The sequence below is a fragment of the Heterodontus francisci genome, unplaced genomic scaffold (assembly GCF_036365525.1).
Source record: "Heterodontus francisci isolate sHetFra1 unplaced genomic scaffold, sHetFra1.hap1 HAP1_SCAFFOLD_946, whole genome shotgun sequence".
Lineage (NCBI taxonomy): Eukaryota > Metazoa > Chordata > Chondrichthyes > Heterodontiformes > Heterodontidae > Heterodontus > Heterodontus francisci.
In genome coordinates this window covers 1-12500 of record NW_027142329.1, presented here as the reverse complement: position 1 = coordinate 12500, position 12500 = coordinate 1, and the positions used below count along the sequence as shown (strand labels likewise).

The 12500-nt window shown below is 56.1% G+C and overlaps 1 protein-coding gene across 1 annotated transcript in view; it reads right to left on the bottom strand.

Annotated features, from left to right (window-relative positions):
- LOC137367048 (contactin-5-like) overlaps positions 1–12362 on the bottom strand; it is a gene marked incomplete at its 5' end in the record, with an annotated part of 85506 nt that extends 73144 nt beyond the window's left edge. Inside the window, 9 exon segments of the mRNA XM_068028533.1 lie at positions 770–890; positions 1040–1215; positions 2491–2618; positions 7162–7315; positions 9201–9325; positions 9423–9558; positions 11260–11296; positions 11298–11442; positions 12254–12362. Coding sequence (XP_067884634.1) covers positions 770–890; positions 1040–1215; positions 2491–2618; positions 7162–7315; positions 9201–9325; positions 9423–9558; positions 11260–11296; positions 11298–11442; positions 12254–12362 — 1131 coding nt within the window.
- Between the last annotated feature and the right edge of the window lie 138 nt (positions 12363–12500).

The window sequence follows — 12500 nt, the reverse complement described above, 5'->3', positions numbered from 1 at the left end:
GTGAGTGAGTGAGTGAGTGTGAGTGAGTGAGAGTGTGTGAGAGTGTGTGAGAGTGTGTGAGAGTGTGTGAGAGTGTGAGAGTGTGAGTGTGAGAGTGAGTGAGTGAGTGAGTGAGTGAGTGAGTGAGTGCGAGTGAGTGTGTGCGAGTGAGTGTGTGCGAGTGAGTGTGTGCGAGTGAGTGTGTGCGAGTGAGTGTGTGAGTGAGTGAGTGTGTGCGAGTGAGTGTGAGTGAGTGAGTGTGCGAGTGTGTGCGAGTGAGTGTGTGTGTGAGTGAGTGAGTGAGTGAGTGAGAGTGAGTGAGTGAGTGAGTGAGTGAGTGAGTGAGTGAGTGTGTGTGTGAGTGAGTGAGTGTGTGAGTGAGTGTGTGTAAAATATCCCCCTTCGATTGGAGCTGACTAACAATATCACAGAGCAGTTTAAAGCCCCATTTCCTGTGACAGGAGGTGAAATGAGTCGAGCTGCTGAGTGGCTCGATTGTACGGAGTGCAGCACGTGCCTTTACATCAATAACCCCCGACCCCAGGGCATCCTCCGACCTCTCCCAGCCGCTGCAGAGGACCCATCTCGCAGTGCCCCACTGTGTTGGTTCTTGGTGATCAGGACTGGGCGTGCCCACGTCTGCCAGGAACCGGAGTGGTGCGGCGACACAGTGAGCCAAAGTTGGAGTTTAACAGTCAGAGGTTGCTGGGGTCAGGGGTCAAGGGTCAGGCTGGAGTTGACGGAGTTTCAGAGGTGAATGGTCAGGGAGAACCGTGCCGGGTGAACCTACCCCGCACCAGGAGCTCAGCGGTGCCTGAAGAAGCATCCACTGCAGTCCACGCTCTGCAACTGTAACGCCCCGTGTGTACCAGCTGGATGTTCCTGATCATCAGGTCAGCCGAGGGAGATTGCTGCCCAAAGAGAGAGCGAGAATTACAGCCGGCACTCAGGTGACCCCATCCGCCCCCCCCCCCCCACCCCACCCTACTGTCAGCCGCCGCTCGGTGTCAACAGTCTCCCATCGAGTGCCCGGAAGCCTCCGCCAGCCCACGATACTCACGGCCCTGACGCTCTCGAAGTGACCGCCTTCCCTCTGAAAGTCGAGGTCCCGCCCGTCGAAGGACCACAGGACGTGGACCTGCAGGGTCGGGTCATGCGTGACCCTGCACGTGAGCAGAGCGCTCTCCCCGGCCGTCACGTCCAACTTCGACGGAACCAGGTGCACCTCTGTCGCCTCTGAGGATGGTGAGGGAATTACTGTCAATATTCCGGCGTGGGAAACAGGCCACTCGGCCCGTCAGCTCGGTCCTGGTGTTTCCGCTCCACAGGAGCCTCCTCCCACCCTCTCTCCATCTCCCCCCTCACCCGCCCGCTAACCAAACCATTGGTATCATTCTGGAGTCAACAGCTGTCCTCTTCACCATAAACTACAGGGCCAATTTCACCAGCAGATTTCCCAATCATGCTCCCACATTTAAGTCCAAATCGTTAATATATGGTCACCCACTGCTACTTCCTCCACTTGCCCAGCTTCATTAAATCCAGAATTGCGGCCCCCCTCTTGTTGGGCTCATTACTTGCTGGCTAAAAAAGTTCTCTTGAATGCAGTTCAAGAATGTTGTGCCCCCTGTGCCCTTCACACTGTTTGTATCCCAAGTTGGTATTGGGGTAGTTGAAATCCCCAAACATTATTGCCCTATTGTTTTTGCATTCAGAAATTTGCCTACATATTTGTTCTATACCTAGTAGTGTGGCTGCCCCCTTTTTTGTTACTGAGCTCCACCCATATAGCCTCATTTGATGATTCATTTCGGACATCATCCCTCCTAAATTCCTCAACTAATAACGCGACACCCCCTCCTATTTTATCCCCCTCTCTACCCTGCCTGAAAACCCTACTTTGGGCAGTGCTGTCGAAGGAGCCTTGGTGAGTTGCTGCAGTGTATCTTGTAGATGGTACACACTGCTGCCACTGTGCGTCGGTGGTGGAGGGAGTGAATGTCGAAGGTGGTGAATGGGGTGCCGATCAAGTGGGCTGGATATTTTTGGCTGTTAGTGTAGAGGGAGCTTTACTCTGTATCTAACCCCCGTGCTGTACCTGCCCTGGGAGTGTTTGATGGGGACAGTGTAGAGGGAGCTTTACTCTGTATCTAACCACCCCCGTGCTGTACCTGCCCTGGGGAGTGTTCGATGGGGGACAGTGTAGAGGGAGCTTTACTCTGTATCTAACCCCCGTTTTTTTTTTTTTTTTCTTTACTCTGTATCTAACCCCCGTGCTGTACCTGCCCTGGGGAGTGTTCGATGGGGGACAGTGTAGAGGGAGCTTTACTCTGTATCTAACCCCCGTTTTTTTTTTTCTTTACTCTGTATCTAACCCCCGTGCTGTACCTGTCCTGGGAGTGTTTGATGGGGGACAGTGCAGAGGGAGCTTTACCCTGTATCTAACCCCAGTGCTGTACTATTGGAATAGTGTTATACAGGAGTGTTAAAGTCCTTTAATTGGTACCGTACCTTTAACATACACAATGCCCGAGCTTGAGGAAGCTCCGAATATGTTCTCCGCTCTGCAGGTATATGTTCCGGAGTCTGAGTGAGTAATATTAGAGATTCGCAGGGTCCCCTCTTGTGAAATGTTTACCCTGTAAAAGAGTATTCAGGGTCAGTGTGTGATTGGAAGGAGAGGACCACGGCAGACTCCATTACTCAAACTGCACCTCCCATACCCTATTACAGGACTGCGTCAGGGTGGAGTTTATCATGGTTCCTGACGGAGAGACTCCCTCTTTAAACAGGGTCCCTGACGGAAAGACTCCCTCTTGAAACAGGATCCCTGACGGAGAGACTCCCTCTTTAAACAGGATCCCTGACGGAGAGACTCCCTCTTTATACAGGGTCCCTGACGGAGAGACTCCCTCTTTATACAGGGTCCCTGACGGAGAGACTCCCTCTTTATACAGGGTCCCTGACGGAGAGACTCCCTCTTTATACAGGGTCCCTGACAGAGAGATTCCCTCTTTAAATAGGGTCCCTGACGGAGAGACTCTCTTTTTAAACAGGATCCCCGACGGAGAGACTCTCTTTTTAAACAGGATCCCCGACGGAGAGACTCCCTCTTTAAACAGGATCCCTGACGGAGAGACTCACTTTTTAAACAGGGTCCCTGATGGAGAGACTCCCTCTTTAAACAGGGTCCCTGACGGAGAGACTCACTTTTTAAACAGGGTCCCTGACGGAGAGACTCCCTCTTTAAACAGGGTCCCTGACGGAGAGACTCCCTCTTTAAACAGGGTCCCTGACGGAGAGACTCCCTCTTTAAACAGGGTCCCTGACGGAGAGACTCCCTCTTTAAACAGGGTCCCTGACGGAGAGACTCCCTCTTTAAACAGGGTCCCTGATGGAGAGACTCCCTCTTTATACAGGGTCCCTGACGGAGAGACTCCCTCTTTAAACAGGATCCCTGATGGAGAGTCTCTCTTTAAAGGGGGTCTGATGAGCACGGGAAAACGGAAATATTCCAAACAGATTTTCCAACAAATTGATAACAGAATGAGGCAAAAACAAAAACACCAGCACCTGCTGTGTTGTAGAGACGGAGAGAGAGAGAGAGAGAGAGACAGAGGGTTGGAGAGAGAGGTGGAGGGAGAGAGAGAGAGAGAGAGAGAGAGAGAGAGGCGGAGCGAGGGGGAGAGGGACGGGGGGAGGGAGAGAGAGACAGAGGGTTGGAGAGAGAGGTGGTGCACAGAGAGGTGGAGGGACAGAGAAAGTGAAGGAGAGGCGGAGAGGGAAGGTGTGAGAGAGAGATAGAGCGGGAGAGAAAAGGGGGCAGAGAGAGAAGGGGAAAGTGAGCAAGGGGGTGCCAGAAGTCAGGGAGAGCGAGCGAGCGAGTAAGTGAGTACCCAGCGGTACACACGTCCTGCTCATACTGATGCGCAGAGATTTGACCCTGTGTTTGCCCCTTGGCACTGAACGTGGTGTAATCAGGGGGTAGGAACATGCACTGCAGATGTCAAGCAACATGCCCCACAAGGCTGAGAGAGACGGAGCAAAGAACAGAGGCAAACCACTCGGGTGCGAGTTTACAGAGGTCAATGAGGTGAAGCACACGTAGCAGTCACTGTGTGAGGTGATAACCCCGACCTCGACAAACGCTGAGAGTCCCCCAGGGGGTGTTGCGATGCTCCACAGATTGACGCTGACTCCCGGTAACACAGAATCTGCTCACGGCCTGCACTGATGATCATCCCTACATCTTACAAACACACAGAAAGGCACAGATTCCGGCCAAGCATGCAGACTGGGAGAGTTTAATCACTGTCCAGTGGCACCCCTCCCCCACTCCCCGGGTTCGAGAGAGAGAGAGGGGGGAAATCAGCCGGGGGGCGGGGGGTCTCAGTGAAGGTGGGTATCAAGTCCTGTGGGTGTCTTCTGTAGTCTAATGTCTAAGTTAGGGTGTGTCCTCGCGAGCTGATCAGGATCGAGCAGAAAACTCACTCGGCATTTGCTCACACCAGCTTCACGAGGCGGTGACACGTTCAACGAACAAATAACGCCGCCACTCGCCGCTCTTTCCCATCAACACGAACGCACAAAGCTCAGAGTCGAATTGAAACAAGAGAAGGGGGGGGGGGGGGCAGGATCAGGCCATTCAGCCCCTCGAGCCTGCACCCCCCCCCCCCTCCCCCCACCCCCGCCATTCAATCAGACGGACGCTGCAAATGGCCGCCAGCATGGGACGCAGTCGGAGTGAAGGACACTGCAAATGGCCGCCAGCGTGGGACGCAGTCGGAGTGAAGGACGCTGCAAATGGCCGCCAGCGTGGGACGCAGTGGGAGTGAAGGACACTGCAAATGGCCGCCAGCGTGGGACGCAGTCGGAGTGAAGGACACTGCAAATGGCCGCCAGCGTGGGACGCAGTCGGACTGAAGGACACTGCAAATGGCCGCCTGCATGGGACACAGTTGGAATGATGGACACTGCAAATGGCCACCAGCGTGGACAGAGGTCAAGCAATTCGTGCCAGGACGCCTGAAGGTCAGCCTGGGCTGCAACTCTGCACCTACAGAAAATCCCCAGGCACCCATCTCTCAGTGGCAGTGAGTTCCCTGGCAGTGACAGGCGGCGGAGAATTGGAGCGCGGGCCGCTGGGCAATAAAGAGGCTATTTTTCCGAATGGTTCCCTCATCGGGCTGGGAGCCCCCGTCACCCCAGCCTCCTGTCATCTCACCAGTTTAATTTAACGGTTCTGTTATCCAGCTCTCCCTCGGAGATCACAGCACATGTCGCTGGGAACTGCAGATCACATCAGCCGTCTCTCCTCGCCTTCCACGTCCTCGCTCGCTCACGCACAAAATTAAACCACAGACGCTCGCCCCCTGGATGGTTTCAGGAGGGTACGGGTGAGTCAGGGAGCACAGAACGGTTCCAGGATCCCAACAGCAGCCCGCAGCTTGGAGCCAGACTTGGCACAGTCAGAGGGTCAGTACTGAGGGAGCGCCGCGCTGTCGGAGGGTCAGTACTGAGGGAGCGCCGCGCTGTCGGAGGGTCAGTACTGAGGGAGCGCTGCACTGTCGGAAGGTCAGTACTGAGGGAGCGCCGCACTGTCGGAGGGTCAGTACTGAGGGAGCGCTGCACTGTCGGAGGGTCAGTACTGAGGGAGCGCCGCACTGTCGGAGGGTCAGTACTGAGGGTGCGCCGCACTGTCGGAGGGTCAGTACTGAGGGAGCGCCGCGCTGTCGGAGGTTCAGTACTGAGGGAGCGCCGCACTGTCGGAGGGTCAGTACTGAGGGAACGCCGCACTGTCGGAGGGTCAGTACTGAGGGAGTGCCGCACTGTCGGAGGGTCAGTACTGAGGGAGCGCCGCACTGTCGGAGGGTCAGTACTGAGGGAACGCCGCACTGTCGGAGGGTCAGTACTGAGGGAGTGCCGCACTGTCGGAGGGTCAGTACTGAGGGAGTGCCGCACTGTCGGAGGGTCAGTACTGAGGGAACGCCGCACTGTCCGAGGGTCAGTACTGAGGGAGCCCAGCACTGTCGGAGGGTCAGTACTGAGGGAGCGCCGCACTGTCAGAGGGGGGAGTTCTCCCCGGTGTCCTGGGGCAATCATTGTCCCTCAATCAACATCAGTCATAAAACTGATGATCTGGGTCACAGAGTTGTACAGCACAGAAACAGGCCCTTCGGCCCATCGTGTCAGTGCTGGCCATCAAACACCTATGTATTCTAATCCCATTTTCCAACACTTGGCCCGTAGCCTTGTATGCTATGGCGTTTCAAATGCTCATCGAAATACTTCTTAAATGTTGTGAGGGTTCCTGCCTCTCCCACCTCTTCAGTCAGTGCGTTCCAGATTCCAACCACCCACTGGGTGAAAACATTTTTCCTTAAGTCCCCTCTAAACCTCCTGCCCCTTACCTTAAATCTACGTCCCCTGGTTATTGACCCCTCCGCTAAGGGAAATGGTTTCTTTCTATCTAACCTATAATTTTGTACACCTCAATCAGGTCCCCCCTCAGCCTTCTCTGCTCGAAGGAAAACAACCCTAGCCTATCCAGTCTCTCTTCATAGCTGAAATGCTCCAGCCCAGGCAACATCCTGGTAAATTTCTTCTGCACCCTCTCCAGTGCAATCACATCCTTCCTATGGTGTGGTGCCCAGAACCGTACACAGTACTCCAGCTGTGGCCGAACTACCATTTTATACAGCTCCATCATAACCTCCCTGCTCTTATATTCTATGCCTCGGCTAATAAAGGCAAGTATCCCATATGCCTTCCTAACCACCTTATCTACCTGTGCTGCTGCCTTTAGATACAGAGTAAAGCTCCCTCGACACTGTCCCCTTCAAACACTCCCAGGACAGGTACAGCACGGGGGTTAGATACAGAGTAAAGCTCCCTCGACACTGTCCCCATCAAACACTCCCAGGACAGGTACAGCACGGGGGGTTAGATACAGAGTAAAGCTCCCTCGACACTGTCCCCCATCAAACACTCCCAGGACAGGTACAGCACTGGGGGGTTAGATACAGGGAGACGAGGGAGAGGGAGTGAGAAATTTTGAATGTGTTGATTGACGCCCACAGACAAGGCAGTGGTGAATTAGCCTGAACCTCTGATACACTGCCCAGTTAATGATGTCCCATCCTGTCCCATCCCACCAAACACCCTGTGCAGTTAGTCTGTTACCTTGCACCGACCAGCGGCCTCTCCCCCTTGCTCCAGGAGATTGATGCTTTTGGAGACGATCGGGGTCTACATTCAAGGCAGAGATCCCGACCCACACAGACAAGTGTCTCTTTCGCCACTGGATACATGTCAAAGCTTGGGGCTGAGGCTGTGAAAAGATTGGGACAATTAACTGTACTCTCACTGGGGTATGGGTCACACACGCACTGACTCTCACTGGGGTACGGGTCCCACACACACTGACTCTCACTGGGGTACGGGTCCCACACACACTGACTCTCACTGGGGTACGGGTCCCACACACACTGACTCTCACTGGGGTACGGGTCCCACACGCACTGACTCTCACTGGGGTACGGGTCACACACGCACTGACTCTCACTGGGGTATGGGTCCCACACGCACTGACTCTCACTGGGGTACGGGTCCCACACGCACTGACTCTCACTGGGGTATGGGTCCCACACGCACTGACTCTCACTGGGGTACGGGTCCCACACGCACTGACTCTCACTGGGGTACGGGTCCCACACGCACACTGACTCTCACTGGGGTACGGGTCCCACACACACACTGACTCTCACTGGGGTACGGGTCCCACACACACTGACTCTCACTGGGGTACGGGTCCCACACGCACTGACTCTCACTGGGGTACGGGGTCCCACACGCACTGACTCTCACTGGGGTACGGGTCCCACACGCACTGACTCTCACTGGGGTACGGGTCCCACACGCACTGACTCTCACTGGGGTACGGGTCACACACACACACACTGACTCTCACTGGGGTACGGGTCACACACACACTGACTCTCACTGGGGTACGGGTCACACACACACTGACTCTCACTGGGGTACGGGTCCCACACACACTGACTCTCACTGGGGTACGGGTCACACACACACTGACTCTCACTGGGGTACGGGTCCCACACACACTGACTCTCACTGGGGTACGGGTCACACACACACACTGACTCTCACTGGGGTACGGGTCACACACACACTGACTCTCACTGGGGTACGGGTCACACACACACTGACTCTCACTGGGGTACGGGTCCCACACGCACTGACTCTCACTGGGGTACGGGGATCCCACACACACTGACTCTCACTGAGGTACGGGTCACACACGCACTGACTCTCACTGGGGTACGGGTCACACACACACACACTGACTCTCACTGGGGTACGGGTCACACACACACTGACTCTCACTGGGGTACGGGTCACACACACACTGACTCTCACTGGGGTACGGGTCACACACACACTGACTCTCACTGGGGTACGGGTCCCACACACACTGACTCTCACTGGGGTACGGGTCACACACACACTGACTCTCACTGGGGTACGGGTCCCACACGCACTGACTCTCACTGGGGTACGGGTCACACACGCACTGACTCTCACTGGGGTACGGGTCCCACACGCACTGACTCTCACTGGGGTACGGGTCACACACGCACTGACTCTCACTGGGGTACGGGTCACACACACACTGACTCTCACTGGGGTACGGGTCCCACACACACTGACTCTCACTGGGGTACGGGTCACACACACACTGACTCTCACTGGGGTACGGGTCCCACACGCACTGACTCTCACTGGGGTACGGGGATCCCACACACACTGACTCTCACTGAGGTACGGGTCACACACGCACTGACTCTCACTGGGGTACGGGTCACACACACACACACTGACTCTCACTGGGGTACGGGTCACACACACACTGACTCTCACTGGGGTACGGGTCACACACACACACTGACTCTCACTGGGGTACGGGTCCCACACACACTGACTCTCACTGGGGTACGGGTCCCAGACACACTGACTCTCACTGGGGTACGGGTCCCAGACACACTGACTCTCACTGGGGTATAGGTCCCACACACACTGACTCTCACTGGGGTACGGGGATCCCACACACACTGACTCTCACTGGGGTACGGGTCACACACACACTGACTCTCATTGGAATGAAGCCATTCCCTGGTCTGTCTCTGACCTTACCCAGGACCCTGTAGCTTCTGCACTGGCGAACACAGCTCCATACTGATTCCTCTGCTCGATACACTGGTACATGCCCGAGTCTGACTGGTTGACTCTGGTAATCGTGAACAGTGTGTTCTTTACTGTCACCCTACTCTGCAACAACAAAGACAGACACAATCAGTGTCCTGCAACCGGCCCCCGCACTCCCCGTTCCCCCTACCCTCTCTCCCCACCCCTCAGAAACCGACCTGGAAGTGAGGGGTTTTCCATCCTTCAGCCATCGGTAGCTAGGCCGGGCCTCCCAGCTGCCCGACACTACCCAGCGGAGCTCCTGCCCGCTGTCCAGTCTGGTGTCGTTGATGGTCTGTGTCCAGTACGGCCGGGCTGCAATACAACAAACAGCTCGGTCAGCGGCCACTGGGCAACCAAAACTGAAAGGAAGGACGGAGGAAAAAAGACAGAGAAGGAGAGAGAGAGAGAGAGAGAGAGAGAAGATGGATCTGCACGTCTCCCGCAACTTTCACCATCTCAGAGCATCCCTCAGCACCTGACCGCCAACCGAGAATGTCCGAAATGCGGTCACTGTTGGAACGTAGGAAACGCCGCAGCCAATTTGCGCACAGCACGATCCCACAAACAGCAATGTGATCATGACCCAGGTCGTCTGTTTTTTTTTTAGTGATGTTGGTTGAGGGGTAAATATCGGCCCCCTGGACACTGGGGAGAATTCCACCCCCCCCCCCCGCCACTCTTCTCCCAATAGTGGCCCTGGGATCTTTTACACCCACCCGATGAGAGAAGACTGGTGTCTCCGGTTTAATGTCGCATGCCGAAAGATGGCACCATCCAACAGTGCGGCACACTCCCTCAGTACTGACCCTCCGACAGTGCGGCACTCCCTCAGTACTGACCCTCCAACAGTGCGGCACTCCCTCAGTACTGAACCTCCGACAGTGCGGCACTCCCTCAGTACTGACCCCTCCGACAGTGCGGCACTCCCTCAGTACTGACCCTCCGACAGTGCGGCACTACCCTCAGTACTGACCCTCCGACAGTGCGGCACTCCCTCAGTACTGACCCTCCGACAGTGCGGCACTCCCTCAGTACTGACCCTCCAACAGTGCGGCACTCCCTCAGTACTGACCCCTCCAACAGTGCGGCACTCCCTCAGTACTGACCCTCCGACAGTGCGGCACTCCCTCAGTACTGACCCTCCGACAGTGAGGCGCTCCCTCGTACTGACCCTCCGACAGTGAGGCGCTCCCTCAGTACTGACCCTCCGACAGTGCGGCACTGAACTCCCTCAGTACTGACCCTCCAACAGTGCGGCACTCCCTCAGTACTGACCCTCCGACAGTGCGGCGCTCCCTCAGTACTGACCCTCCAACAGTGCGGCACTCCCTCAGTACTGACCCTCCAACAGTGCGGCACTCCCTCAGTACTGACCCTCCAACAGTGCGGCACTCCCTCAGTACTGACCCTCCGACAGTGCGGCGCTCCCTCAGTACTGACCCTCCGACAGTGCGGCGCTCCCTCAGCACGTTGACTGGCAGTGGGATGTATAGTTTAGGGAGGGGCAGAATTCCGGTGCCATAAAAAGGTCGGATCGGGGAGAAGAGGCGAGATATCAACCGAACAGCCAGGGCTGACAATGACTGGAGTAACCAGGGACACGAATATTCATGAGGCCCGAGTCGTTAAGAATCTCATTGGATATGCATCAGCTCCAATTAAGGAGCCCGTGTCACTGGGTAGAATGGGATTTGCTGAGGACTTCATTAATATTCATGAGGAGCTCGCCCGATAATCGAAGGGGGTGTGGTCCCACGCACCAGCGACTGTGCCCTCCCTCGAGCTCATGTCGTCCCCCCCCTACCCCTTTAACCAGGGAAGATGGCGGATGTGGGGGCCGAACTCTGACCTCTGACCCACGGTCCCCGTCACCCACAATGGCCCTCGCCCCGCCCCCCACCTCCCCTCCAACACCCCACCCCCGTGTCCGGCAACGTCTTCAAATCCCTCCAGGGCCTCGCCTTACGGTCCCCCCTCCCCCCACCCCCCCCCACCCCCACCGTTCACGCTTACCGTACACCTGCAGAAATCCTCGGACGACATTCCCCCCCTCGAGTATTTTCCACTCGGCACTCGTACGTCCCCGTGTCGCTGCTCTGAGTGTTCAGCACCTCCAGCCAGGCCCGGGACTTCCTCAGGCGGGCCCTGCTCGGCAGATTCCCGTTCAGCTTCCTCCAGGTGATCGTGGGAACCGGGCTGCGGGAAGGAGAGTTTGGCGAGTCGGTCACAAGAGACGTCCAAACCCAGTCACGCCCACAGGGGGCGGGGGAGGGGTGGGAGGGAGCCCGACTCGACCAGACAGGCCCAGTGGCCCAGTCAGCTGAAAGACCGTCTGGTCAATTAATCGTCCCCTGACCCACCAGCTCTCACCAATAACCTTACCTCAATTTAAACCATAACTCCATTACCCTTCTTCGTCCCCTCAACCTCACAATCCTTCGCCCCTCTCTCTCTCTCCATAAACTGATCTAATTGCCCCTTGACCCCCAGTGACGCCCTCCGACCCTCTTCAATCTCCTTTCCTTTTTTATTCACCATGTCGGTTCCCTGTTGGATGACCCTGGGGAGGGCGGAAGACAGCGGCTGGCCAAGGCTCCTTAGGACAGCACCTTCCAAACCCGCGACCTCTACCAACTAGAAGGACAAGGGCAGCAGACGCATGGAACACCACCACCTGCAGGTTCCCCTCCAAGTCACACACCATCCTGACTTGGAACTATATCACCGTTCCTTCACTGTCGCTGGGTCAAAATCCTGGAACTCCCTCCCTAACAGCCCTGTGGGTGTACCTACCCCACACGGACTGCAGCGGTTCAAGAAGGCAGCTCACCACCACCTTCTCAAGGGGGCAATTAGGGATGAGCGATAAATACTGGCCTTCTGCATTTAATATCGCATTTCCCCCCCACCCCCCGCATCATCCTTCTCACCTTTAATTAGTGTCAGTCACGTTTTCTTTTCCACCTCATCTGCTTCCGTGTTTGGGAGCTGCCCGCCAATCACTTACCTGCTTTTCAGCGATCCCCATTTCTTCCCCGATCCCGTTGGCTTCCAGGCTGGGATCGTCTTCCCAGCAGCAGCATTCACCTGGACTATATCTCCCTTCCAAAATCGAACTTCCGGAATGTGAGGGATGGGGACAAGCCATTCAGCCAGAGAAACTGGCCCTTTTTCAAAGATAAATCCTACCCTCCTCACAATCCCGTACTAGCCTCCCGACGTTCCCCGCCCTCGCCTCCTGACGTTCCTGCCCA